The 27,061-nt window shown below is 38.0% G+C and overlaps 1 protein-coding gene across 4 annotated transcripts in view; it reads left to right on the top strand.

The window, feature by feature from the left end:
* The first annotated feature begins 5,438 nt into the window (after positions 1-5,438).
* Positions 5,439-27,061, top strand: part of NUBPL (NUBP iron-sulfur cluster assembly factor, mitochondrial) — a 77,212-nt gene continuing 55,589 nt past the window's right edge. Inside the window, exons 1-4 of one of the 4 annotated variants that reach the window (XM_058806955.1) lie at positions 5,439-5,608; positions 6,393-6,540; positions 8,828-8,862; positions 19,379-19,469. In XM_058806955.1, the coding sequence (XP_058662938.1) occupies positions 5,468-5,608; positions 6,393-6,540; positions 8,828-8,862; positions 19,379-19,469 (415 nt within the window). In that variant the 5' untranslated portion in view covers positions 5,439-5,467. Of the gene's footprint in view, positions 5,609-6,392; positions 6,541-8,827; positions 8,863-10,311; positions 10,333-19,378; positions 19,470-27,061 lie in introns of those variants that run through there. The other 3 variants (XM_058806957.1, XM_058806956.1, XM_058806958.1) reach the window with 3 other exon arrangements.

Raw genomic sequence — 27,061 nt, forward strand, 5'->3', positions numbered from 1 at the left:
TACTTACATTCACAGCAGAGGATGAACCAGAGGATTTTGTTCCAAGAATCAGTGCTCTGGCTTCGCAGGATAGAGTGCTCTACAGTTCCACGCTTTATACAGGGGGCACTGACAATGAGAAGTGTTCTTGGGTCACACTTATTTTCAGCTGAGATTGGTCCTGGCACATGAACCTCTGGAGCAGGCTGCTATAATTGTGTAAGGTTGTCAGAATTGTGTAAGTGGTCCATACACATCCCAAGTTTATTGGTGCCTTCTGAAATTGCACTGCTACTGCAGGGATTTATGAGAAAAGTATTGAATGGAGCAAAACTGAACTGGTTTAGAACATTAACCAGATTTTAAAAATAATTACACAAAACCTAGTAAAAATTGATATGTTTCAATCATCATCATTGATCAAATAAGATTGATTTGCTACATAAAACTTGTTTAGGCTCAGGGTTCTGATGTTAACAAAAATATTTCCTGTAAAACAAGCTTGCTACTGAGAAAAATGAAAGAAGAGCAGAATTAAAGTAATTTCAGAAACTGAAACTGTGAATGTCATTTTGACTCAGATCTGTAGTGTCAAATGGCTTACTGAAGCTTTTAGAAAAGTCACCTTCTTTTTTTATTCTGTATTTGTACGCTGTCTAAAGCAACAGGACTCTTTCTACCCCTGAGACTTATAATAGCAATTTATCTCCATTACTAAAATAAAATATATGAAAGAAGAAAAGAGAAAATTCCAGTCTTACTTCAATGTTGGTAAAATATATAGGAATAGTTTCAAAATCTTTGTTTTTATCTTCAGATGTGGAAATACTGTTAATTTGTGTCAATTCCATTCATGCAGGGATCATCTATATATATAAGGTACCTAAGAAAAATGATGTGGCTTTGTTACAGAAGAACATATTCCTTTAATTTACTGCACCGCTTCCTAAAGGTAGGAAAAATTGCTGTAATATAAGCTGCATCTTCATTGTGATGTGACTGTTACTATAGAAATCAATGTTAACCTAAAGAACTTGATGACTGACTTCAGAAGAGTCTAGTAACAGTTTAAATAAGGTTTTTATCTCTTCTTGACTGTGAAAGACTGCATTGTTTAAAATTCCACAGGAAAGCAATATATAAACTAAATCGGTATCAGTTCTTCAATGTAGGGGGACAGAATATAAGTAAAGAAAGGTAATATAGAAAGTAAACTTACCCCCTAAAGAGTTGCAGCTGGGTTAATGATAAAAGATTAGGAGCAGGCCTGATGTTACCAGGCCACAGCTGTAGCCCATCAGAAGAGTGTTATAAGAGAGTGGATTGGTTGGTTGGGGGGAGCTGGAGTCAGTGGCTGCTGTGAGGACAAGGAAGAGTCAGTGCCTGGAGGAGCTGTCTGCAAGAAACATCAAGGAGGTATGAAACTCTAGCAATATGGAACCCTTGCCATGTAATGACAATAGAACTCTTGTACTATCATGACAACGCTTCAATACCTTCTTCTTCCTTTAGTGAAACTGAATGAAAGCAAACAATTCCTTTTCAGTTTTAGATTTGGCAAAGCTTTCACATTGGATGAAGCTACTTATGTGGTCTCATATTTACTAGCATTACTATTACACATGATAAAGAAAAATTATTAAATTTCTACTGTTTCTTGTGTGTTTTCTTTGTGCTTGTTAAAGTTGTTGCATTTTCAAGTACTTCCACATAATAAACAGAAATTTCTTCTTAAACTAGGTAATATCTTATATGAAAATTCAGGTTAATGTGCCTTGTTTTGAATGGATATTTGAAATCAAAATCTGTTAAAATCCCTTGAGCCAAATTTACATTGCAACAAGTGGGCATAACTGCTTCCATGCAGTGATGTTAGTGGCGTTGACCTTGGTCTAAGCCTAGAAGGTAAAAGACTTTAGAAGAACAATTCCAGTGAATGACAGAGAGGTAATGTTACAACACAGAAGAGTTCTCCTCATATATGCCTGCAGTTCTTTCCCTCTAATGCCTGAAATTCCCCATTTACACATTTTTGAGATGTGCCTTATTGATATATCTGGAGCCTGTTACCCCCAGGTATGCCACCATGCCCCAGTGTTTCAGCATTAAGTAAAGCAATGTGGAAGTTGGTTTCACTTCCATGAGGAGCACAGCAAAGATAAAACAAAGAATTCACACTGGTAGGTGTTTTGGCTTGGATTATTCTACAGCCTGACACAGTTTGTCAGCCCCACAGGAGAATGCTGTTTTGGCAAGAGCATGCTCTAGCGTGGTCTCCGAGCTGCCAAAGAGAGGAGGTGGCAGCTGTCCTGAGACACAGTGAGGCAATAGTGGCTGAGCCAAGAGGTAATGCTCAGAGACCAAGGCTCATTAACCAGGGCAGAGCCCTGAACCAAGTAATTATCACCACATGACAAAAAGAGATAAAAAGCGTAATTTTTACCTTATTTATCTTAAAGGTACCAGGGGTGTCCAACCAGCTGGGGGGAAAAACCCTGGAATCTGAGATTCGCGTGCCACACGCACTCATCCTAGTATGCAGTGGTGTGCCTCTGTGGCCAAAGGTTGCAGGCCTGGTCACAAAGCTAAAATAACCCCTTGGTTCTGAAGGATCTTTCCTTTGCTATTCTTTAACATATTTTCTAGCTCAAACAGTGTCTGAAATAAATAGCTTATATGAGAAAGAGTTTGCAGTTACTGTGTTATTAATGTGGTACAATGCAGACATCCAGAAATGAGAATGGATGCTTTTTTTAAAAAGTCAGTTACATCCTGCTGCACACAAACCAACCTAATTCTCTACCAAGTCATTTTTTAAATGTTGTTTCATTTTGAAATTTTGGAGTTATTTTGGTAAAGAATCTTTCCTAGCTATACCTGCATACTATTAATTGATTTTGGGTAGCGAAAGAATATATTTAAACACAAGGCAATCTAATTTCACACAAAAATCAGTTCTATTATCATGTTATTGTTCAGGTTGAATAGCAATTTAGAGTCTATTAAACATTTTCCGACATTTTCTTAGAGAAAACATTTTCAATTTGCATTAAAATTCAATATTGCATCTTTCATTTTGTTACACTTTTGAAAAGTGAAGTGGAATTTTCTGAAAGATGCTGACATTACCTCTAGTTTCCATCAAGACTGAAGTCTGGCAGTAAAAATTTTGTTAATTTTTAGTTGCGTTTTCTTAGACTCATATTTTACCATTGTATGTTGTGTTATGCAATAATATACCAGTCAAACAACATAGAACAATATTTTCAGGTGTTAAAATTTAAATGGGAAGCCAAAAGCAAATGTGAGAAGTGTATAATCCATAAAATTGTTTTCACAATTAGTAGAGATAGAAATACTATGCAACCAAACTGCAGTGTATTCCATTGAAGTCAAGGCGTTTTGAGAATGCCTGCTGTGTTGCTGAACAAATAAACTCCCTTTCTAATGGCCAAATACAACATTTCATCCTCATATTCAATGCAACCTACTGCCATGTTAGCTACCTATCAGGGCAGTTGACAAACTAGTGCTAGTGTAAATTATTAAAACTAAAAATATTGAGGATTGTTAGCTCAATTTTAGCTTGTGCTAGATCAGCTTTGCAAAACCCCACAAAAATATTTGCGTATTATTGTTGTCGGTGTTGGAGCTATTGTCAAAATGAAGACGTGAATTGTACGTTTTCACCATGTTCTTTTCTCTGTGGAGACCTTGAGGTGACCCAGATCTGAAGTGTATGCCTAGCCGTGATCCCGCAGTACTGACTCCATTGATGTGATGTGCACAGTATCTTGCACTTTAACACTGCCTCCAACTGCTCCAGGCAGGAAAAACAATTATGCAAATTTCCTGCAATGCAAAAGGTAACATGATTTCCAAAGGCAGTGAAAAAAAACCCCTGGATTCTATATCACAGTTTCAAAACAAAGCAGCTTGTTAGTTTTCAGGATTCTTTTTCAGTTTGGTTTGACAGTAGGGTAAATGATTGAGAAAGGATTTGACCTCTTCAGGTGTCTGTTGATAGGCAAAATACGGTTATGTGGGTACATCAAAAATAATGAATGAGAATCACTTCAAGGATAGGAAAAAACCCCCTATTTTCAGCATTGTAATTTGTGTTGTAGCTGAGCACTGGAACATGCCTTTGGAAATGGCGAGGTTTAGCAAAATGCTTGATTAGAACTTTTAATAATATAATTTAAAAAGAAACATTTAAAATGGTGACAATTCTGCTCATTGGGAAAGAGAGGAACTATGTATTATAATAACACTTTAAACTGATGTAAAATCCTCTGATCCATTACATATTATGACTGACACCAACAAAAGACTCTGTCTACACTGTATTTTATATTTGCAAACTAATGACCTGAAATTGCTAAGATCTGAATTATTTCTATAATATCACTTAGCTGAATAAGGACTATTCATAGAATTTTAAGAGCAAATCATGTCAAACCAATCTAATTTCCTTCCACAAGGTGGTTACACGGCTTGCAGGTGGGAGAGAAGTGGGAGATGATGTGTCTTAAAGCTTTAAGCAAATCTCACATGACATAAGGAACAGAAATGGGTTTTGATGAACTTTTACTGAGTGAGGGTAAACTGGATGGAAGAGCAAAACTATCGCCAGAACAATGATCAGTGCCAAACAACAGGACCAGAGGCAATGGGCAGAAACTCATGCACAGCAAGTTCCACCTGAATTTGAGGAAGAACACTGGAACAGATTTCTAAGAGAGGCTGCGGAGTCTCCCTCACTGGAAATATTTTAGAACCATCTGGATGCGATCTTGTGGCATGTGCTCTAGAATGACCCTGTTTGAGCAAGAAGGTTGGACCAGATGATCCACGGTAGTGGCCTTCCAACCTCTGAGATTCCGTGCTTTAGTATTTTTAAAAAAACCCAACCAACTAAAAAATCCAAATCAAAATAAGCAAAAAAGCACCAAATAGGTGGCACCTGTCTCGGCTACAGGTTTCTTTGTTCTTTTATGTAAAGGAGGAAATGGGATGTATTTATAATAATTGAAGAGGCCACAAACTAAGAGGGGACCGAGCTCTGGCCCAACCATTTTGCGGGCCAAGATGAGAATTCAGAAGGCACCGACGAGCCGAAGGAGCCTCTGCTGGAACAATTGCAGCATAACGAGGACTTAGCCCGAGCAAGTTTGCATTGTGTGCGGTCACTCGCTGCTGATCCCGCGGCCCCGATTTCTTTACAGACAGCGGCAGGGATCTGCTTTCCGTGCTGCTGCTCCCCAGGGCCGCTGCTCGGTGGGAGGGCGCGGATCGCTCCCCTCAGCTCCGGAGCCGCAGCACGTCTCAGCGCCGCACCTTCAGCTCCGCAAGCCGCGCGCTGGCCGAGGGCGGCCGAGCCCACCCAGCTCCAGCCCCGGCAGCGGGCGGGCGGAGGGCGGTGCGGGGGGCGGGCCGAGGCGCGGCCGTTTGGCGCCATCTCAGCGCGCCCGGGGCGGCCGCGGGCATGGGAGGCGCTGCCTGGCTCTGGGCGCTGCGCGCCGCCCGCCTCCTGCCCGGCGCCGGCGGCAGGAGAGCTCTGGCGGGGCGGCGGGGCCGCCCGGGCTGCACGCCCGCCGCTTGCGCCCCTCCGTCCGCCGGCTCCGCGGTGAGTGGGGCGGGCGAGGGCCGGGCTGGGCTGTCTCTGTGCTTGCGGGGCTCTGTCCGTGCTCGGGTGCCCTGCCGGGCCGTGTCCTCCGGCAGCCGGTTCAGCAGCTGAGTCCCTGCGGGAGGGGATGCGGTCGCTGAAGGCGTCGGCGGCGGGGGCCGGGCTGGGAGAGGAAGATGGACGGGCTGTGCCCGCTTTTTACCCGCACTCGCTTGAACTCGGTGGGAGCAGTGCGCGGCGCTAAGTGCCCGTGGCGGTACCGCTGTGCCAGCCCGGAGCAGGTGGGACTCTGCCTGACGGGATGCTCGGCTCGGCTCGGCTGCTCCGGCCGTCCAGCCAGGGGGCCCCGCGTGTGGCTCTCCTGTGGCACGGCTCAGGGCTGGGACGGCCCTCGGCAGCACCTCGGGCTCCTGCTCCTCCGCTGTTACTCTGTTGTGCCTGAAACAGCTGTACCGAAAGGACCGCCAAGTCTAGTCTGTTTCGCAAAGCTTCCGACTTTTAAGTAGCGTTTTGGTTTATTTCAACGCATTTTTTTTCTTTGAGTGTTAAGATCAAGCATATTGAAGTGTTTGTCAGAAAAATATGTGACTGATGTTATTTTAAGTTGGCCCAGTCCTTGCCTGCCTGTGAAGCAGGTTCCCTTTAGGAGAGCCCTTGTGCAGAATGTTTTCCCAGACAAGTGGTGAAAATTTCTCAGCGTGCGTGTAGGTTCCCTCCCGTCAGCTTTCTCTGCGAGACCTGCGGGTTGGTGCACATGCATTCACTTGCTTTTTGGTTTTATCAGTCCTCAGGCTCTGGGGATGAGGCTCTGAGGGACAGACGTGCGCGGATCCTGTCGCGAGGGCTGCCAAAGCAGAAGCCCATAGAAGGGGTTAAGCAGGTGGTGGTTGTGGCTTCTGGAAAAGGGGGAGTTGGAAAATCAACAACAGCAGGTAAGATTTCTTTATTTTTTTAAATAATTTCCTTTGCATATTTTCTAGTATTTTGTATGGAATATTTAGGTGCTTGTGTCATTACCTTGTGATTAAATTCCATAACACTTCACATCTGACAAGTCCTGTTGCAGCCATTGAGAATTTACTTGGATATAGAAATCTTGGCTTTATCTTAGGTATGAATTTAGCTTTGAAATCATATTTTTGTAATAGTGCAGCAGTGTCCTGAGATATCAAGGCACCTTAAGAGGTGATGTAGGCTGAGGTGAAAGGGATCATATGTTAGTGCAGTGACACGGTTCCTCCTTCCCTGGCTGCTTAGGTGTGCCTATACAGTGCCTTTCTCTGTAGAGGATGCTAATATTTAGAAAGTTTCCAGATCAGGACTCTGTTCAATTTTCTCAACTACATATGTAGGTGTTTTATAAAGGAAAAACAAAGCAGTACATATAAACCACACAAACTGATCAGAGCTTTGTGAAGTACCTTGAACTGTTCTCTCAACTCCACCATTAGGTTTTAAATTAATTTTTCTCTAATTTTTTCTCTATCACGTGCTCCTAGGTGGTAGAATGCGATAGTATGTGGGTTACCAGTACTGCAGAAATTGACTTGAACTTAAACAGATGACAGAATGGGAAAATATTTGTTGTGCCAACATGTGCAAAACAACATTTGTTATGCCTTACAATGGTTGAGGGAAGAATGACTGGTATCATCAACCTGGACTTCTGCAAAGCATTTGGCATTGTCCTGCACGACATCCTTGTCTCTGAACTGGAGAAACAGGGAGTTGATGGATGGACCACTTGGTGGATTAGGAATTGGCTGGATGGCTGCACAGGTCTGGGTCTCCCAGCATAAGAAGGACCTGTGAGAGTGTGTCCAGCAAGTCCAAGTATGATCAGAGGGTTGGAGCACCTCTGCTGTGAAGAAAGGCTGAGAGAGTTGGGGTTGTTTAGCCTGGAGAAGAGAAGGCCTCAGGGAGACTGTTAGAGAACCTTCCAGTAATTAAAAGGGGCTTACAAAAAGGAAGGATTGTGACTTTTTATGTGGGCAGGTAGGACAAGGGTGAATAGTTCTAAATCAGAAGTGGAGAGATGTAGGTTAGCAGCTAGGAAGAAATTCTGTGCTGTGAGGGTGGTGAGAAGCTGGAACAGGTGCCCAGACAAGGGTGGTTGTCCCATCCCTGGAAGTATTCAAGGCCAGGTTAGATGGATTTTGGACATCCTTGTCCAGTGGAAGGTGTCCCTGTCCATGGCAGGGGTTTGGAGCTGGGTCATCCTTAGGGTCACTTCCAACCCTAACCATCCTATGATACTATCACACTGAAAGTAAAATTCTTGGAAAAGATCTCTGTAAAGTGTTAGAAATGTGTTTAAAGATCTCTTTCCTAGCATCTAGACTGGAGAAGAGTTATTCTTTAGTTGAAGGATGTCTGCTGTTCATCTCCATCTCTTGTGAATAACACATGGATGTAGCTAGTAATGTATAATTTTGGGGTTTGTGGTTCAGCCATGCTTGAAACAGACTAATTGAGTTATAATTTCTAGAACAGACTAATATGATATCTGTACTAAAAGTAACTGTTCTTAAAAAAAAGTGTTTTTTTTTTCTTTTTAGCTATTATCTATCCTATACATAGGATACACCTACCTGTACAAAGACATGCAAAACAGTTAAAACTTGTGTTTCTTAACCATCAAAAGGTATATCATTATAATACATAGACTGGTTGTTGTAGGTTACTAAAAATACCAAATACGTGTTCATCAATTGACAGTTTACAAAATGAAAATAATTTGAAAAACAAATTCAGATTACTCCCCTTGTGTCTGCAAACAAATACCTGAATTTAAATTCTTGTAACTGGTATCTGTGTGTAATTTCTACATAAAATTTAACACATCTATAAATAATACTTAGAACTGTGAGTTCATTCCTGTGCATTTAAAAATAAAAAATCAGGGTTCAACAAGCATTAAATAAGATATTGGAAATGTAAATGAAGCATTTACATGTATCTGTAATGGACAGCTTTTTAAAATTAATATTTTAATTAGTAATATTGAGAAGGAAATCTATATTCTTGTTTATTACCATGAGGATAAATTTGATGGTTCAGATGAACAACTGAATTTCAGATAAATTATATAAACAAAAGTATTGCATGGCATCATTACTGAATGTTTTCTCCTGATAGCAGTGATAACATTCTTAATATTTTGGAATTAAGTTTTCCTGCACTTAATCTTTTTGTTTTTCCTCCTCTTCTTCCTTACAGTAAATATAGCCCTCGCCCTAGCAGCAAATGATTCGGTAGGTGAACATTTAATTATCAGCCTTAATGTGAAATGTGTGTTATAAATAAAATGGTTACTGCTGAGGGCAGTCACATACACTTAATGTAATTAACACTTTTATTTAGTTAATTTCTAGTTTGTTTTGGTGGGCTTTTGAGTTTCTGTCAGTTTGTTTATATTTTATCAGTACCATGAATAACCCATCCTGCTTCTGGGTTTGGCTCTGTCCTTTCCCTGGTGTGTCACTGAGTTGAACTGCAATTCTGGAAGGATGTATAGATGTCATAGAGAATGCCTCTGCAGGTTGGAGACAATAAATAATTCTACCACTTCAGAATACTGACTTGAAAAAAATAGGAGTTTGTGCTGAATACTGTCCAAACCATTTTTTTTATAGCTTCACAGATTTGCTGTTTCTGGAGAAATTATGTATCAAAATACTTTATAAACAGCTAAGGTGAAAAACCCCAAAAACTAGGTATCTTCCCTGAAGATTGGAAGTAAAATTTCTTGAGTGATTTCCCAGCTCAGTATTACTAAAACTGTTGCCTGGACTATAAATAGATGGTAGGAGCCATTCAAGAGTAAAAACCACAGGTGTTCTTTATGTCCACCTGCTGCTGTAGACTAGGAGTAGTTCCATTGTGCACATTATTGCCACACAGATAAACTCAGAAGCAAGTCTCCTTTGCAATGGGAGGGGGTATGATGCAGGCTTTGTACTCATAAAACATTAAATACAAAGTATACTCAAGTACTTTAATCAGGCAAATGTAGCATCTTCTTGTAAAAGACAAGTAAAACAAAAAACAACAGGTAGAAGCGAGGGCTACATGCAATCTGCAAACTTCTTGGAGGAATTTTCTAAAAGATTTAATTTTTTTCCATAAACTCAGTCACATTTAATAAAAAGAGTGTTTAAACTGTTATATGAAATATGTACTCTTTGTGATGGCATCTGATCTTGTTATTTCACAGTCTTTAATTCTGTGTTTTAAATAGGCTGTTGGAATAATTGGATCTCAGAGAAAAATCTGTCATGTTGAAAAGCAGAACTGTTGAAATGGTTCCTTCTAATCAAGTTTAAAACATGGCATTTGGTCTAATACTTTTGCAAAAAGAAAAAACAACCCAAAAAACCACTCTGCAATGTGATCTGGTTTGTGAGATGGTCATTGAGTAGCTCCATGGAAACAGTGTCAACCAGTTGCACATAACTTTCTGTACCAGCTTATGGGCTTTTAAGATGGCGTCTGATACTTCTTAAACATGCAGTTTTATGCATTTAAAAATATATTTTGATAAACTATCTCTTTGTAATTCTGATGTATGCAAGTTTTGGGATTATGCCCTTTTTTAGGAGTTCTGATGTTACAATTATGTGGTGGTGTGTGAAGTTGGAGGCCAGCATCTGGTGGATGTTAAATAATGAAGAACAGCTGGAATTGATGAAATAGCTGTGAATTGTGTGAACTGGTGCTCACAGGTTAGCAAGCTGTTGCTGTGGTGAAATGGTGTATTGATATAGTTCCAAGTTAGAAAGTATGAAATTAAAGTGGATTAAATAAACAACTGTCTTGTTGGTTCATGCATTAATATATTTTTTCTTCTGTGGCTTATTTTCCTTAAGGTAATTAATGGCATGCATTATGTTTATGTTTAACCTTTGGGCTTGAAGTTGCTGGTTTGTTTATTTGTGTACTCACATTGATTCCAGTTCATTAATTTTGTGAGATAAGGTTTTAAAATTAAAATCTCTGTGACCTTGTTCCAGACTGGAACTGTCCAGTGCTCTGAATTCTATAAATCATTGCAATTTTCAGTTTTGCAATGGTGAATGAAGTAAATAAGGAGGTTGTTTTTCAGAGCCCATTGGTGCCTCCTGCTGTATTTTATAGTGAATTTCTTTGTCCTCAGGTATGCAGCAATGGATGCCTTTATTTTACATCTGGTGACTGTTGATGGTGCCTCGCCTTGTCATGGTTTTTGTTCCTTCATTGCTGTTGTGAGCTTTTCTCTTTCAGAAGAAGCAGTAATGACTGTTAGTAGATCAGAGCTTCAGAAGGCCTCTGCAACTTCATTAATTGCCCTTATGTCTCATAAGCAAAACACAAATTGATAGAAACTGATCTTGAATTTGATGTACTGCTTGAAGGAGGAAAGAAAGGACTTGTAGAGGAAAATAGGTCACCATGACTATAAAGGTCTGTGCTTCCTTCATAGTCTATGTTAAAAGTTCTATGCTTGTCACTGGTGATCTTTTTCTAAGATAAAACAGGCTAAAGACTATTGAAAACATCTGTTTTCTGGTGAGTGAGATCTGTGAAAGATGCTCTCCTTTAAGAGGAGATGGGATTAGATTCTTGCTTCTTTCAGTTATTGCTGTGACATCTTATTGTTTGGTGTATCATAAGTTGGAAGATTACCAGTCAAAGCATAAAGGATTTTTTGTCCTCTGGATAAAAGAAAACATCCTTCCATCTTTTAAAAATCTACTGTTTCTACTGATACATGTATTTTAATTTTTTTTAACATGGCAGCTTTTTCAGTTATTGTAGTGATGGCCTGAAATACTAAGCCATCAGCAGAGCCTTGGACATTGTCATGGTCACACAGTGTTGTTGGCAGAGCCAGGATTACAATTTGAGAGTTCGAAGTCTTGCATGCTGGTGCTCAGTCTGCTTTGCGTATTTTTACCTCATGGTTACAGAGTAAATAATTCAAGACAGAAGTTCATTTAGATGCCTAGATACCATGTCCAAGACAGAGTAGTTTGGTGGATTTTTTTTTTTTTGTTTTGTTTTGTTTTTCTTTGGTTGGTTGGTTTTGTTTCTTGATTCAGAGCCAGGGAAGACAAGCCGGGCAGTCTCTTATGCCTTCCTAGCAATATTAGTTTTTTTGGTTCCCTGGGTTACCTGTTGTACATGGATTAGTTAAGAAATATATAAGCTCTTGGGTCTGTACCAAGGCCTATAAATCTATACAGTGTTCTTTTTGTGTTAAGAAATAACTTAAAGTTTTACCCTTGTGTTCTGTGTTAATTGCTTGCTTGGTTTGACAGCTGATTCTTTTCATTCTTTTGATGTACCAGCAGTCAGTTGTGCTCCCCTAGGAGCGCTTGGGAAGAATTTTTGGGTGTTGTGCCAGGACAATTCATATTCAGACTAGAATGACTATTTATGAAAGCTGCCTGGCCAGAGACAATTTATTGTAGTAGAAACAAGTTGAATTAATAGATGGCAGCAATAATAGGGTAGGGATTGCTTGTTTATGAACAGAGTATTTTAGTGAGCAAACACCAGCTGTGCATGACTAAGGATGGCACAAATCCAGTTGGGAGGCTGCATGCTTGTGCTGTCACTATGAGGCAAGCTCCCAGTCAGATTTCCTTTGGCATGCCTTTTCGTTAGGGAAGATTTACATTTTCACTATAGGATGAAATGTTTTTTGTGTTGTGAAGGACAGAGGAGGAAGCAAAACCATATGGACCGAGTTAGCATGTACGCATAAGCGAGTGGCTTCTGCCTGCGGCACTGGGGCACGTGGTGAAAGGCAGCAGTTTTCCGTATTCTGGCGTAGCGCCAGGGGTGCCTGGGTGGTGGTGCAGGCCGGGACCAAGACGGGCAATGCCCGAAGGGTGATTTTTATGCGAGGAGCGGATTTCCCTGTTTTGCCCAGCCCAGGCCGCGCTTGCTGCGCAGCGCGGGGATGGCGGCTGCGGCCGGCAGGGGGCGCGCGGGCCGCGGGCGCGGCGGGGCGGGCGGGGCGCGGGAGCCGCGCGGGGGTCGCGCCCTGTCCTCGCCTTGTCCCCGCCGTGTCCCCGCGGCTGCCGGGGTGTCCTCTCTTCTCTTTAGATACACATCTCACCTGGTTGTCTGACCGGTATCAGCACAGGCGGGGAAGAGGTCTAGTTTTCATGCCGATATGCCGATATAGTCAGTTACAGCTTAGTGATGGTGTAGGCAGGAGCCGACTCTTCGTGTCAACTCACCATGTGGTCATAAAATGAATTTTAATTTCTTCAAACCGAGTATTTAATCAAAACTCACACATTTCAAAACTACTCAAAAACCACCCAGGTTACTTTTTTTACATTCATTCCAGCTTTTTTTTTTTTTTTTTTCCAATATTTGGCTTGTGTAATTAAACCATTTCTCCCCAGGCTAATACCTGACTGCTGCATTCATAGATGACTTTACAATGCATATACATTTCTTGCTGGTAAGGAAGAAATTCCATGTGGGAAAACAAATCTTGAAGAATTTGGGCAGCAGTGGGATCCTTCACTGGGTAATCGTAGCATGAAGACAAGTTTTGACTTGTTTTGTCCTCTTCCTATGCAGCTTTTCTGATTGTTTGGATTTGATTTCTAAGCATCTTTAACTCTGTTGCATAGAGAACTAGAAGAATTTAATCACTGTAGCTAAGGCCTTCGTGCTTGTTTCTTAATGCTGGAGATGCCAGTTAGAATTGATTTATTTGCAATGATAACTTAGCTTTTAGATCAATTTGAAAAAAAAGATAATAAAGCTTTAAACATTTTGCTGTTTTTCAAATAAAAATGAATAAAATTAAAAATATATTTTGAAATAGACCTCCTAAAATATATTACTTAAATCAGATAACTGTATGCTTAATTTGAAGAAAATTTCCTTTTTTTTTAAGTCTGTTTTGAAGTTAAATACCCTTAGTCTTCAAGTAATTGAAAGATACCAGAGATACTGATGTGAAAAGTGGACCCTTTTTTATAATAATTTTACGTGTTGTGAAAGTGGAGAGGCATCTAGTAGAGATGTGGTAATGCTGGGGATTCTGTTTTGGTAATTTTATTTTTCAAATGGTTCTATATTGAGTTCTTTTCCTTCAGCAGGATGGATAATGTGCAGAAAGGCCAAGCAAGGTTGAAGTACTGGTACGCAATTGTTAAGAACATTGAGTAGGAGCTAGTGGAGCCTGTTGTAGAAAAGAAGTGCTGGAGAAGTCCTGTGGCTGGCAGAAAATTGAAAACACTTCATATAAAGGACAAGTGCTTTTAAACCAGTAGCAGACTGAGTGTTTGAAGCAAGTTTGCATTTCTAGGATAGAGTGAAGAAACTGCAGTGGTACGTTTTTGGCTTTAATCCAATTTACAGCTAGGCACTTAAATAGCATGCAGCTGAAAGAGTTAGAGAATTAAGGATTAAAAGATGGCTATTCATTGTGTCAGTATGTCAAATGAGGAATCCATAGCCTATCCTGATTTTAAAGTTCCCTTTTGTCCTATGTGTTGCTGCTTGCACTTTGGGATTAGCTCTAAGTCTATAATGACATTAAAAGGGTAAATTGAGAGTCCTGGTGGTGGATTAAGAGAACCAGCTTTAAAGTAACTGGCACCTACACTTAGCAAAGCTAGAATTTCTGTCTCTGGAATGGACTACAGCACTTCTAGTGTAGGAAATTCTTCACTGTATAGAACAATAACAGCTCATTAACCTGTGCCTTTATCCCTCCCAGGCTAAGCACCAGGGAGCTGTGGTCGTTGGCAGAGTTGACTTCAAAGGAAAATGCTATCTACTAGCATCCAGTGGGGATACATATACCCTACCAAGTATGGTATACTTGGCAAAAGTCTCAGAAAATATGAGCAAAGATTAAATTAGTGCTGTCAAAGAGTCTTTGGATCTTTAGCAGTAACACAGGCTGTGTTGATTAACTGCTATTTATGGAAGCTTTTTGTGAACTGTTCTTTTTATTAGTCTTTAATCAGGTCTGTTCCTCAATAAAGCATTTGCAACTTGGAAAAAAGTGATATCACCAGATTCTCCACTGCACACAGAATTGTGTGGAGGGGTCCTTTGTGATATGTGAATGAAACTGTTTGCATTTGGTTGAGAATTTGTTACTGGAAAATCTAATTGATTTTGTAGTCAATATTCCCTGAAAAACAGAAAGGGAACCTACATAAAGGAAGTGTAGGGAGGGATCCAACAGTTCTTAAGGAACTTAAGGCTCAAAGAGGTAAGAGGAGGAAAGATAGGGATCATTTTGTCATCAGCATTAATTTATGCCACGTGAACAAGGATTATGTACAGTAACATTTGCCTGCCTAAGAGAACAAACATAATAGCAAGTCAATACTTTCTAATCTGCATAAGGAAAATAAAAGGAGGCAAAATTTATTATTTTTTACATCACCTCTGCCTGCCAGGACTTTGGCCTTCAACAAGTTCATTTTAGTTCTTTCCCCCAAAAGAATTACGACTAAGTTCAGAGCTTGAAAATCATTAATTTAGAACACTGCTTTCTTCCAAATCTCTGTTACTCACAGGACAGTAGCCAGGTTCAAGGACTAAGATGAAATTTAATTAGGTAGAGAATCTTGCCAGAGAAGGTAAAGGAGAAGAACTTTTTACTGAGGTTATCCGTGCCTGTAATTTGTACACTGCACAAAATGAAGCTGTAGAATTCTCATCTCTCAGGGGTATCTGCAAGAATATCTGCTTTGTCTATTGATGTAGAATTTGGTTTTCTTGTAAATATAGAATCTGTACCTGGTGACTGTGAAAACTAGTTTTTGATCCTTCATGTAGGTGAAAGAACTTTCTAAATTAGTGTGAAAACTCACTGTATTTTTAATGGATTAAGAGCTGCAGTGATTATGTAACTTATGGTACCTCATTAAGAATGTTTGTCAGAAATCTTTAGAGAGGTCTAATGGGCAAATTAAAATTTTGCTGAGAAGAATAATGAAGTGAAGTAGAAAGAATTACTTAGTCAATGACGTAAAAGTAGAAGATAAAGAGGAGTTACAGTTCTTTATTCTGTAAAATTTTTTAATGTTCTTGAGGTCACCAGTGATCAGATGAGACCATGATATTACCAGTACTGCAGAAACAGCAAATCCTAGCAGTAGTTAGCCTGTGCTAGAGACTGTTTACCTACAGTGGGAAAACCTTAAAAGCTTTGATAAGAGGGTAAATATTGGTGAGTTTTTAAGTAGAGCTTTTGCTGACATGGGAGTACTTTTGTATTTTCATGTGCTGACAATGTATTTATTTCTGATTTCATGGTCTCTGCCTGCTGGAATTTTGATAAGGATCTTATGCTGCCTGAAGAAACCAATGAGACTGCATGTGTTTGTATATTTTTTCAAGCTTCCAGTGACCATGATTAAATCATATGGGAATGGTTACATTGTCACCATTTGTATCTTGTATCTTTAGTGCTTAAGCTGCAGAATTTGCAGTAAGGCAACCAAAAATAAGGTCTCTAGAAAATAGTTTCCAAGTGTAGTAAACTTGAAGATTGATTCAAACTTTCTTTCACAGCTGGTCAGGTGAAGGGGAAAGGACAAATGTTAACTTGAGAACAGCTGTTTTGAACTTGGTTATTGCTATGCCATCTGGAGAGATGGAATGCTGTTTGTTTAATAGCACAGGAGAGAAATATGTTTATAAGGAGAAAATACAGCCATGAGGAGGTGATGGAGTTGTGTTTTCTGAGTCCTTTTCCTGCCAGAGTGCCAAGGGAGGCTCTAGCAGTGGTGTGTGCTACGCTCTGGAAAACACTTAGTACCAGGGGGACTTGTACATGCTTGGGTGTGCTTTAAGTATTGCATTTCTGTCTGTGTAATGAGGATTATTTAAGAATAAAAAGATGCACCATTGGTACGAGAGGTATATGTATATCAAAATACGTCAGAGGACCTAAGAGGAATTTTAGAGGCTTTTTTCCCCTCCTCTTTTTTTCCTAAGTTGCCTTTTTGGTTGTGCTTTTGATTCTCCATAATCTATTCCTTCTGCCCAGATGGTTTTCTTTACCTTGTGTGATGTTATGTTGTTTTCTTAGGATTTGTTTTAATACAATACGTTGAAAGATGTGCTGTTTTATATGAGGTTAGGTTGTATTTATTAATTTATTAAAATCTAATTTTTTAATTATCAGAACTCATGCATCTGGATTATATTTCACACAGCATGAGAGGTATCTGGTAATTCTGATTAGCAGTTTCATGTGGTAGCATCCAGGTGTGTGCTTATTATTTCTTCACTTGCGGATTTAAAACATTGTAAATGCTGGAAGAAATGATCTGGACTGTACTGTGCATGTCTTAAAAAATCCCTTGGTAGCTGCCATAATACTTTTCTGAGTTAATTAAACCTTTAGTAAAGGGTTATTGGCATTCTAGGGATGTTTACATACTGCAAAAGTAGGGATATTTGGGAGAAAGAAAAGCATAGCTTATTAGGCCAATGCTTTCTGTGTAAGCTGCTGCTTCTAGGCATAGTGAACTCGACTTACGTGACGTGTTGAATCGCTTAGTAAAGAAATAAACCCTGCCTTAGGCTATCTTAGATGAGGTTTTGTCAATGATTTAAAGATTTCTGAAAGACTTTTTTCCTATAATCCTGTAGAAAGCACCAGGCTTACAGGAACATTTCTGCTTTTGTTAACATGAATCATAGAAACTTGAGAATCTGTTAATTATTCTTCTGTTTGATGACAAGAATTTAATTGAACCCTATCCATGAAAAGCAGTGCATGTCAGAAACAGGCGCTTTTCTTACTTTTGAAGAAGTGTGTAAGTTTTTTAGAGAAATGGTCAGGTTTATTGTATTAGCTTGGTAATTTAAAGTAGTAGCTGAATTTGTAAAGTCCTCTGGGATGTTCTTCTCCCAGATGGATCTATTTATTCTTTAGTTCAGGAAATTTAGTACACTTAGGTTGGATAATATAGATACAGTAGATGCAGTGCTGCTGACTCCTAGGAATGTAGTGGTGAATACCTGATTATGTGTTCAGGAGGTCATGAAGTCATTCTAATTTAGGTCATCTTAAATCTTTATGCCTTTGTTCTGAAAGTGAAACTGGTGAGTTGTGAGATCATTGTAGTCAATCAATAGTCAGAGTCCTTGCATGAGGGGGAAAATCCTCAAGAAATTCAGTGGAAGTATTTCATCAGGTTTAAAACACTTTGTGGGTTTTTAGTAATTACTTGCTTTCATTTGAGAAGGAATTAGGTGGAACAGCCTGTAGATGATGTTTTGATGGGTTTGATTAGCTGCCGACACAGATAAAGGGACTGAGTCATGAATCTTTCTAATCTGTTAAAATCTGCATTTTGTACAAGAACAGAGAAGCTTTAATAGTTTGTTTTCCATATCTTCAGAGTCTAGCTTAAATATGGGTCTTTTAAATGGTTTTGAAATTGCAGCTTTAAGCAAGGCAAGAAGAAGAATTTGTTACAGTAACTCCTGAACTTTTGTCTGATAGTTTTCATGAGATATCATAAAGAAAAAGTGTTAAAAAAAGCTACATTAAATAATCTGTATAATTATATATGCTTTGCTCTGTTTTGTTAATAAAAAGTACATTGAATAACTGAATCCAAATTTGGTTGATTTTTGCACTAAAATCTTATTTTTTAAAGTACATAGTAGGTCAAATATGATAATGCTTTTTTTAAACTTATCTTTCTGTATTTCCCATCAAAATTGTGATAGCAAAATGACTTTATATAAGATACCAAATTAGGAAAGCATCACCCAAAAAATGAAGTGCACACTTTGAAACACTGACAGTGGAAGTCTGATTTGGCTTTGTTGGAAAAGCTTCTCTTGCTGCTTTAACCTTTCAAACAAGCTATTAAACATACTTGTTTGCAATTTTGCAGAATGTTGAATACAGTTAGCTTTCTATATTAGAGAAACTTGACATTCAGCACTTTAAAGGGCGTACTCTTTACTACTTAATTTGTGGAACTTAGTAATTGGTACTATGTCTTGCCATCTGTAGAAAAATAGTTTATTTTCCACAAAATATGTATGTGTATCTATTAAAAAAAGAATAGAGAAAGGAATTTTGTAAGTCTAGACTACATAGCTGAAATAATTTTTATTTAAAGTTTATTGCCTGATGTACCATATGTAGTTGAATAAGCCCATTTTTAGCATACTTTTGTGTAAATGTATTTGATTAAAATGTTATGCCTGCTTAACTAGCTTCAGAGACTTGCATTTCAGTAACTTCAAGATGTCTGCAAAAGTGTACTCTGGCCACTTAAATGGAAGATGAAAATATGTTTTTTATGTTTTTCACATTCTTTCTAATCACTAGTATGATTTAAATTGCTTTCATTTGCATATGCTTACAAACCTCTACTTTTTTGCTTTTATTTTTGTTTGTATGTGTGTTTTTGTTTGTTTTTTGGGGTTCTTAACAATAAGATTTGGTATCTTGTTTAAAATGTTAAGGTGTTAGTTTTGTATAAAAGTACATGGAATAGAGAGAATGTTGTTTATAATGCTTATTAATATAAGGTCTGTGGGCTACAATTTAAGTAAGAAACTGTACAAGTAAGGATTGTCTGTGTGGAGAATCTAGCTCTTATCAAGGCCACTGACCCAACTTGTAGGCATCGTTATATTTCATTCTTTAATTTCTATTTAGAGAGAAAGGAAACAGTGACAACGGATGTCTCAAATCAAGTTAATAATACAGAAAGCAGGACATTTTGACAATTACTTCTTTTCACTTCTTTTTCACTTTCACAGGCAAAAGAAGTTGGTTTGCTTGATGCAGACATATATGGACCTTCAATTCCAAAGATGATGAACTTAAAAGGAAACCCAGAATTAACACCAAGTAAGTGGAAGGGATTTTTCTTGCTGTCTTTTCTGTACAGGGAGCAGCATGGTCCACTCATGGGTGCCTCCTTGGTGTGGCACAGAAGGTGAAGACTGAGTGTATGTATGTATTTATTTATTTGTTTCTATTATTGAGGTTACTTTCAAAGCTGCTATGTACAACTAGGAGCATATTCAGAGTCCTATTTTTTGTTAATCTTGGTCCATGCAGTCTCATGGATTTTTACTGGAGACTCTAGGGAAGGGAAGGTTATTTATCAGTAGTTTTAAAACTGTTATGTAGTATCCTGCAATAGATAACTTTCAGTTAAAGAACAAAACCCACTAATCTAGGGAAAGAGTCAATAAAAAAAAAAAAACAGCAAGAGAAGGATCATTACAGTAGCTTCTTTGAAATGTCATTAAAGTGATTCTGTTTGATTTCTCTTAAGCCAAATGTGCCATGCCACTTCACTAATTTGTATTTGAAGTTGTGCATTTAGGAACACAGTGGTGGTTACTTCCCTACCAGAAGGTGAAGACAGTAGATAAAACTCCTAATTTTCCTTCTGCTTGGAAGAATTCTGGGGAAACATCAATTCAGGTAGAGCAGTCTTCAGAGAAATAAGGTGACCCAAAGTAGAAAGATCCCATCAAGTCTTTTTCCCTTTCAGAAGTTTAACTTTCACCCAGGCCAACCAAGGATGAAAGTGGAGAATGGCTTTATCTTGATACCCTGTTCAAATGATGTTTGAGTGTAAGGCAGTGTGGTTTTTTAGGGTGGTAGGGACACTGGGGTGGTATGGTTTTTCTAATACCTTGTTTTGATTATCCTGTGAGAGAGGGCATGTAGGTAAAATAATAAAAACATGTAACCACATGCAAAACTAATCACAGACTGTAGCAGCTGGTTGATGCATTAAAATGTACTTGGATCCTTCTGAAGAAAGTACAGACTGGCCATATGTGTTGTCAGGGAGGGATCAAGGACAGGAATCAGTTCAAACAGGACGTAGAAGGGCTTCAGTGAAGTCATCAACTGCAATGTTTGTGGGCAGCAATTGCTAGGTAAAAGGAAAGTTAAATATTCCTTCTGCTTCTTTTCATGCTATGATCTCTCTTTTTTTATCATAGAAAGGTTTGGGTTGAAAGGAGCCTTTGAAGGTCATCTAGTCCAACCCCCTGCAATGAGCAGGGACAGCTTCAACTAGATCAGGTTGCTCAGATGTCCTGATCTTGAGTGTTTCATGTCTACTACCACTCTTGGCAACCTGTTTCAGCATTTCACTAGCTTCATTGTAAAAAATTTCTTCCTTATGTCTAGTCTGAACCTACCCTCTTCTAATTTAAAACTACTACTTCTCGTCCTATTGCAACAGGCCCTGCTAAAGTACTTGTCCCCATCTTTCTTACAGGTCCCCTCTAAGTAGTAAAAGGCTTCAGTGAGGTCTCCCTGGAGTCTTCCTTTGTCTAGGCTGAACAGCCATGATGCTCTCAGTGTTTCATCACAGGAGATGTGTTCCATCCTTCTCTATGTACTCTAGTGTTGTTGTAGAATGTTCATTTGTAACTCATCTTAATTTGTGTGTGTATATGAGTATTATGGTTGTTGATCTATATGTTCTCACATGTTATAAAGCATGCAGAATGAAGCAGTGCCAGTATCTTTAAAGGTTTGTTATTAAGCTTGCAGTATCTGCAGACTTAATGCAGAAGGCTGCAGAGGCTTGCAGCCTCTGAAGACTTAATGTGGCAAACTTAGGATTTCTTATATAATTAAAATTCTATCTCCTTATGATTATGCCATGTACACTGGATAAAGAAAAAGTAATGTATTTCCGTGTACTGATACCACTGCATGTGCTTGTACAGACAGCCATCAAATGGAGTACTTCCTACATTTAAGAACAGGGCTTACAAATGTAGGTTTTATTTAGATAAATTCCTAAGAGAGGAGGAGAGTACTTAGTTTTATTTATTGGATTTTTATTATATCTTTTGAAGTCAAAAGACTGCTAAGTGATAAATAAACAAATAGCTGAGTCTTTTCATGTATCATCAGTAGGATTTGAATTCTTGATACAAATGGAAGTATTCTTGCATTCACTGGTACTTTGAACTCTACTGAGGATGAATGTCATACAGGCTGTGTTTTCCCATAACAGATTTTTTTGCTATGAATTTTGTATTTGAAGTGCATTGTGCAGTATGAACACAAAAGGGACTATGTTGTGGTGTTCAGATCTCTCTTTTCATGATGTGACGTTGACTTTTGTCTCCCCAATTTTTCCTCACTATCTGAAAAATGGATTAGATAATTTAGAATTCCTTGGTCATTTTGCTATGTATTTTATCAGTCCATATCTAATTTAAGTCCTTGTCTTGAGCCACAGATTGCCCAGTCTGTTTCTTATGGTTGTACAAATCAACTTGCTAGGAATGCTAGAACTTAAGACTGCATTCACTCAGATATTGAGCAGCTCAGTTTTGTTTCAGTGACTGGATTTTTCTGGTAAACAGCTGAATAGAATTCACTGTAAGCTTTGTCTTAACATGCTTCAAGCATTGTTAGAAGTGCAGAATTCAATGTAACAGAAAAAAATTGGAAGATTTCCCTCAACCAAAACTTCTGCTGTTGTCTTGTAAGCACTAACATTTTGATCACTGAAATACATTCTTTCTACTTCTGTGTGTAATGCACAAGTAAATATCAGAATTTAAAGAACATACCCTTTTTACGACAGACAGAAAAATTAATTTGTATATTTCAAAAGCTTGACAGATGACACAAGTCTGCCTTAGTAGTTTGGTATGAATAACAAGAAAGACAGTAGTTTGGTATGAATAACAAGATAGAATTTGTATTTCAGGGATATTGTTCACTACTCTGTGTATTTTTAACTATTGAGTTGATGAAACTGATGAGTAACAGCAAGAGAAGTACTGTAAAATATGGTTTATTTGCAAAGTAGGAATGACATAGGAAACTTTAATTAAAGTTTAATCAAGGATTCCTTTAATGAGTGACAGATGGGATAAGCTTGCAAAGAAGTGATCAATCATAGGTGTGTGTGTATATATATGGTACATATAGAGGTGTATATAAATATATTGATATAAAAACATGTGTGACTCTTGTATTTTTCTATAATAAGGTTTAGTGTTATCATCTGGTTTGTTACTATATTTTCAAGAGTAAAACAAACTCTGAGGAAATACTGCATACCAACTGAGAGAGCCCAGGCAGTTCTGTGCTACAGAAATGCATAAACTATGTCTACATAACAATAAGTCAGTTAAAGACATTTTTCATAACATAGCAGTCAAAAAAAAAGTTTAAATCTTAATGCTTTCTTCAGTGTGAGGCATGGATTTGAAAATGAATCTGTAGAGTAATCCTGGGAGAGCACTTCTGCAATCTTTGATTTCTGTTTCCTCTCTCACATGAAAAGGGATTAAGGATGCCCAGTACCATACAAAATAAGTCCATGCAGGAGTTATTACTTCTGAATAGAAGTTATTATGGTCATGCTGTAATTTAAGCATTCAAAATGAATTGAGGGTTCTTAGTGAGGAGTCTGTATAAATGGAAGATACTACATTAATTTAATTTTGCAAACTGTAGTACATTGAAAAGTCTGCTAACATTTAATAGGCCATCATTCAAAATACTTTAAATGGTCAGGGAAATGTTGGTTAATAAGTTCAACACTGAATTTAATTAGCTAATGGAGGATTATCTAACTATGGAATTAATATTACCATCAGCTACAATATATATATGCAAGGCAATGCTAATAGCATAAGTTACAAAAGTATTACTTTTATTCTTTCCCTAAGTAATTTAGTTAAAGGCAGTTTTCTGGCTTACTGAATCGCATGATTTCATTTTTTTCCTTTTAAATCTGCCATTTAAACTAGATGTCAGAGGGTAAAAACTATTATATTGCCAAAAACATTTGCCATTTTGCCAGATAGATAAAATTTCTTTATTTAGTTTGATTACGAAGGTTTTGGTGAGTAAATCTTTGACAGGTGACTCTACTTTTAGTATTTCAAAACTTTATTGCCATTTTATGATAGCTTCAGTGTCTTTAATCTCTTAATAAAGTAGTATATTCAAAAGATCAGTAGTAGACATGTATTTTCATAATTTAGAATAGAATGTAATTTCTTAGAGAAAGCTAACAGTGTTTGTGGCTGCCCATTGAATCGAATAAAATTGCAGGAACTATGGAAATGGGCACCTGAATTTTTTCACTGGGGTACATTTGCATATCTTAAGACTGTGATAGCAGACTCTCATAACAGAATGTGAAAATTTAAAATAGTTTTGACTGTTTAAAGATGTCTGCTGGAATAGTTTTAAGGGATTGTGGCGCATTCATTTGAGAGTCATAAATAGAAAATTGGGAGTGGACTAGTGACATAGACAAAATATTATGTATTTTGAAGAAATTTATTGATGATAAATAAATGATAATGATTATGAAGAAATTTATTGATGTTTGCTAAGGATTTAACTTTACAAAGTTAAAGTTAAATCCTTCAAGTAAAGCTTGAAGTCTTGAAGTTGTATTTGTCATGCTTTATCAGTGGAACAGCATCGTGATAAATTTTTAAAAAACCCTACATTTGATTCTTTAAAAAAAAGTATTTGTGGCTGATACCAGCTCTTGATTGGTGAGCAAGTGGTTTTTAGGTTGTCTGTAGTCTAATGATATGTTTTATTGATTCTATTTTGAAAGTAGCCTGAACTGAAAGCCCTTGTTTTACTTTTGATGATGTCTTAGCCCAATTTATCTGGATGTGGAAGTACAATAGTCCCAATGTGTACAATGTGACAAAATAATTAACGAAAGTGTTGTAATTTATTGTGGTTTGTATTTTGGAGGCTTTTCCAAATGTGATCAAGTAGTTGAAAATGAGAAGACTACTTGAATGTTTAATATTCTATTCTGGACCTTGGCTATTGCCCTCAAACCTGTAACAATAAACCTCAAGGTGGATTAGTCCAGCTGTTGTTGAGCTCACTTGTGGAGAAAATCAAAGACCTTGGAAGGGAAAGGAGATGGCAGATACACAATTCTGCAAGTAATTATTTATAGGCATACAGCTGTTAGCTGCTGTTTAAAAGGAAAAAAACCTCTAGGGAATTAATTTATTAAAAATTTATTCTTCATTATAAATAAATTCATAGAATTACAAAAAGTATAAGATGAGAAATTTAGTGTAGTAATTAAAGCTTCTTACTGAGACCAGTCTTTTTGGATAAATGGCAAATGAAGTTTTACCAAATGCCATTCCAGTATAAATTACTGAAACACTGTGACCTGAAATAATACATTTGAAGTACTTGAAGGCAGATTCGTATTACTCTTTATGTTGTTAATCCTGTGGTGCAGTCATTCCAAATTATTTGAAGTGTGGCTAGCAGATACTTAGTATATTATAAAGTTTACTCTTAGAGATACAAAAGTGGTTTTTTTGGTTCAACTGGTATAAAAACTGGAATTAAATTGCAAAATGGCTTTGTTATAGGAACATGATAGATACTCTTTTCATTATGCATGCATAAACAAAAGAAATAAATCATGCTTTTGTAGACTGAATGTATTTACCTTTTTGTTTATTTCAGAGGAATAAATGTTTCCATTTCTCTGCTAGAAGAAAAATTGAAGGAATGCAACCAATTCTGAATTTTCTCAATATTTTTACCTTGCAATTTCACTTTTGTGCTTTTTTTCCTTCTGTGGGCTTCTTGCTGTAGTCTGTCTTTCCTTCTCTGCAGTACAATGTAGTGGGTTTTCGTAATAGAGAAATGAAGCAGAATAGATCAAAAACAGGAGAAAAAGTGGTTTAATCCTTTCCCTGTAGAGCCCAGAGGCCAAAAGTGACAATAAGAGTTGAAAAGCTAGCATCTCTTTCCGTTTGCTTTAGCTGATGGTCATCATCATTTATATATTGAGTGTGATGCCATATGGTGTGGGATATCCCTTTTGTAACTTGAGATCAGCTGTTGTGGTTGTGTCCCCTCCCAGTTCCTTGTGCACCCCCAGCCTGCGTTGCTGGTGGGGTGGGCTGACAAGCAGGAAAGACACGGACTGTGTAAGCACTGCTTAGCAGTACAGAAGCATCCCTCTGTTATTAACACTATTTTTATCAAAAATCCAAAACACAGCCCCATACCAGCTACTAAGAAAAAGAATAACTCTATCTTAGCCAACAGCACAATTACACATAATTGTTTGAACATTATTTTTTCCTCCCATGTTTTTTCACCTAAATTTCCTTTTTTGGGGGGGAGGGGCGGGGCAGGGGTCTTGATTATAGTATTTTACAGTATTGAACCTAAAAAGGCTGAATTGACACAATTACCTTGAGTTGTCTAGTTTTGCTTTGGAAGCAATGAAATCCCTAGTTAACTGGAATGTTTTTTTGAAGTTGGGTCTTAAATTAAAGCTGATGCATCTCTGCCCCTGGGGTTCCTGCTGCTCCCTGTTCTGCTCTGCTGTCTGGCACCCTGTTATGTGACTGACCAGGGCAGCCCCCCTGTCACAACAGCAAGTCATTGCTTCAAATGACATGAGCTTTCCCAGAGGTTTTTGTGTGTCAGGACAGATGTCTGTCCTGTTAAACTGAACATTGGGTTAGTCTATTTCATTCCTTGTGGATATAATGAACTAAAAGGACCTGCCTAAATTAGTCTAATAAATCTTTTGATCCACTATAAATAGAATTTTTGTCTCCTTGGGGATCTGAGGGCATTTCAAAATGTGGGTTATTTTAGCAGTTGTAAGGAAGACATTTGTGATGAAAAGTAATGGCATGATGCTTAAAAGTAGCCCTATGTTTTAAACCTAACAAGTCAGTGCTGCCTTAAAATGTGACAAAGATGTTTCTAAATCACTGTGCTCTTTATTTGTGCCAGATTTGCTTTTGAAGTACAGTCTTCCAGCGTGCAATTAGTTCTTTTGCTTTTAGATAGGACTGCTGAAGTCATATCTGCAAAACTGTTCTGTTAATGAAAAAGCTTTTACAGAGCCTTGTTTCCTCTGCAGTCTGTTGGGAGGGAAAAAACTGTAATGCCTTCTCAGGTAATGGGACTGGTAGACCCTCTAAATACGAGAATCAAATCTCCTGGGAAAAGTTGCATTTCATTATGCACATATTTCATGAAATTGAATGGTGAGCATGGAATTATGCTCTTTAAGTTTCATTACTAGTTTGCTTTGGTTAAGTATTTGGGATGTCTCTGTGGTTAGATAACACTATTAGTGCAGGATGTAATGGGCAATCACAGCCTTCCTTGTGTGGAGCTCTTCAAGCTTAAAATACAAATTGTTGTATTTCTGGGGCAATCCTGGAAATAAACTTAAAACACAGTGTGAAATCATGCCTCAAGTCTCAATTAGTCTGTCACTTGCCATAGAATATTCTAGGCTTCTGGCATAAGCAGTAAAAACAATGATTACAGTTAAAGCAAGGAATTAAAATTTATGACTTTGACTAACCTTTTGGTGACAGTATCCTTTACCCTCTGTCATAGATTGGTGTCACTGTTTTATTTCAAGGTACCTTGGGGCCCTGTTGCTATTCATTCCTCTCCCC

Source organism: Ammospiza caudacuta, chromosome 6 (genome assembly GCF_027887145.1).
Source record: "Ammospiza caudacuta isolate bAmmCau1 chromosome 6, bAmmCau1.pri, whole genome shotgun sequence".
Classification (NCBI taxonomy): domain Eukaryota; kingdom Metazoa; phylum Chordata; class Aves; order Passeriformes; family Passerellidae; genus Ammospiza; species Ammospiza caudacuta.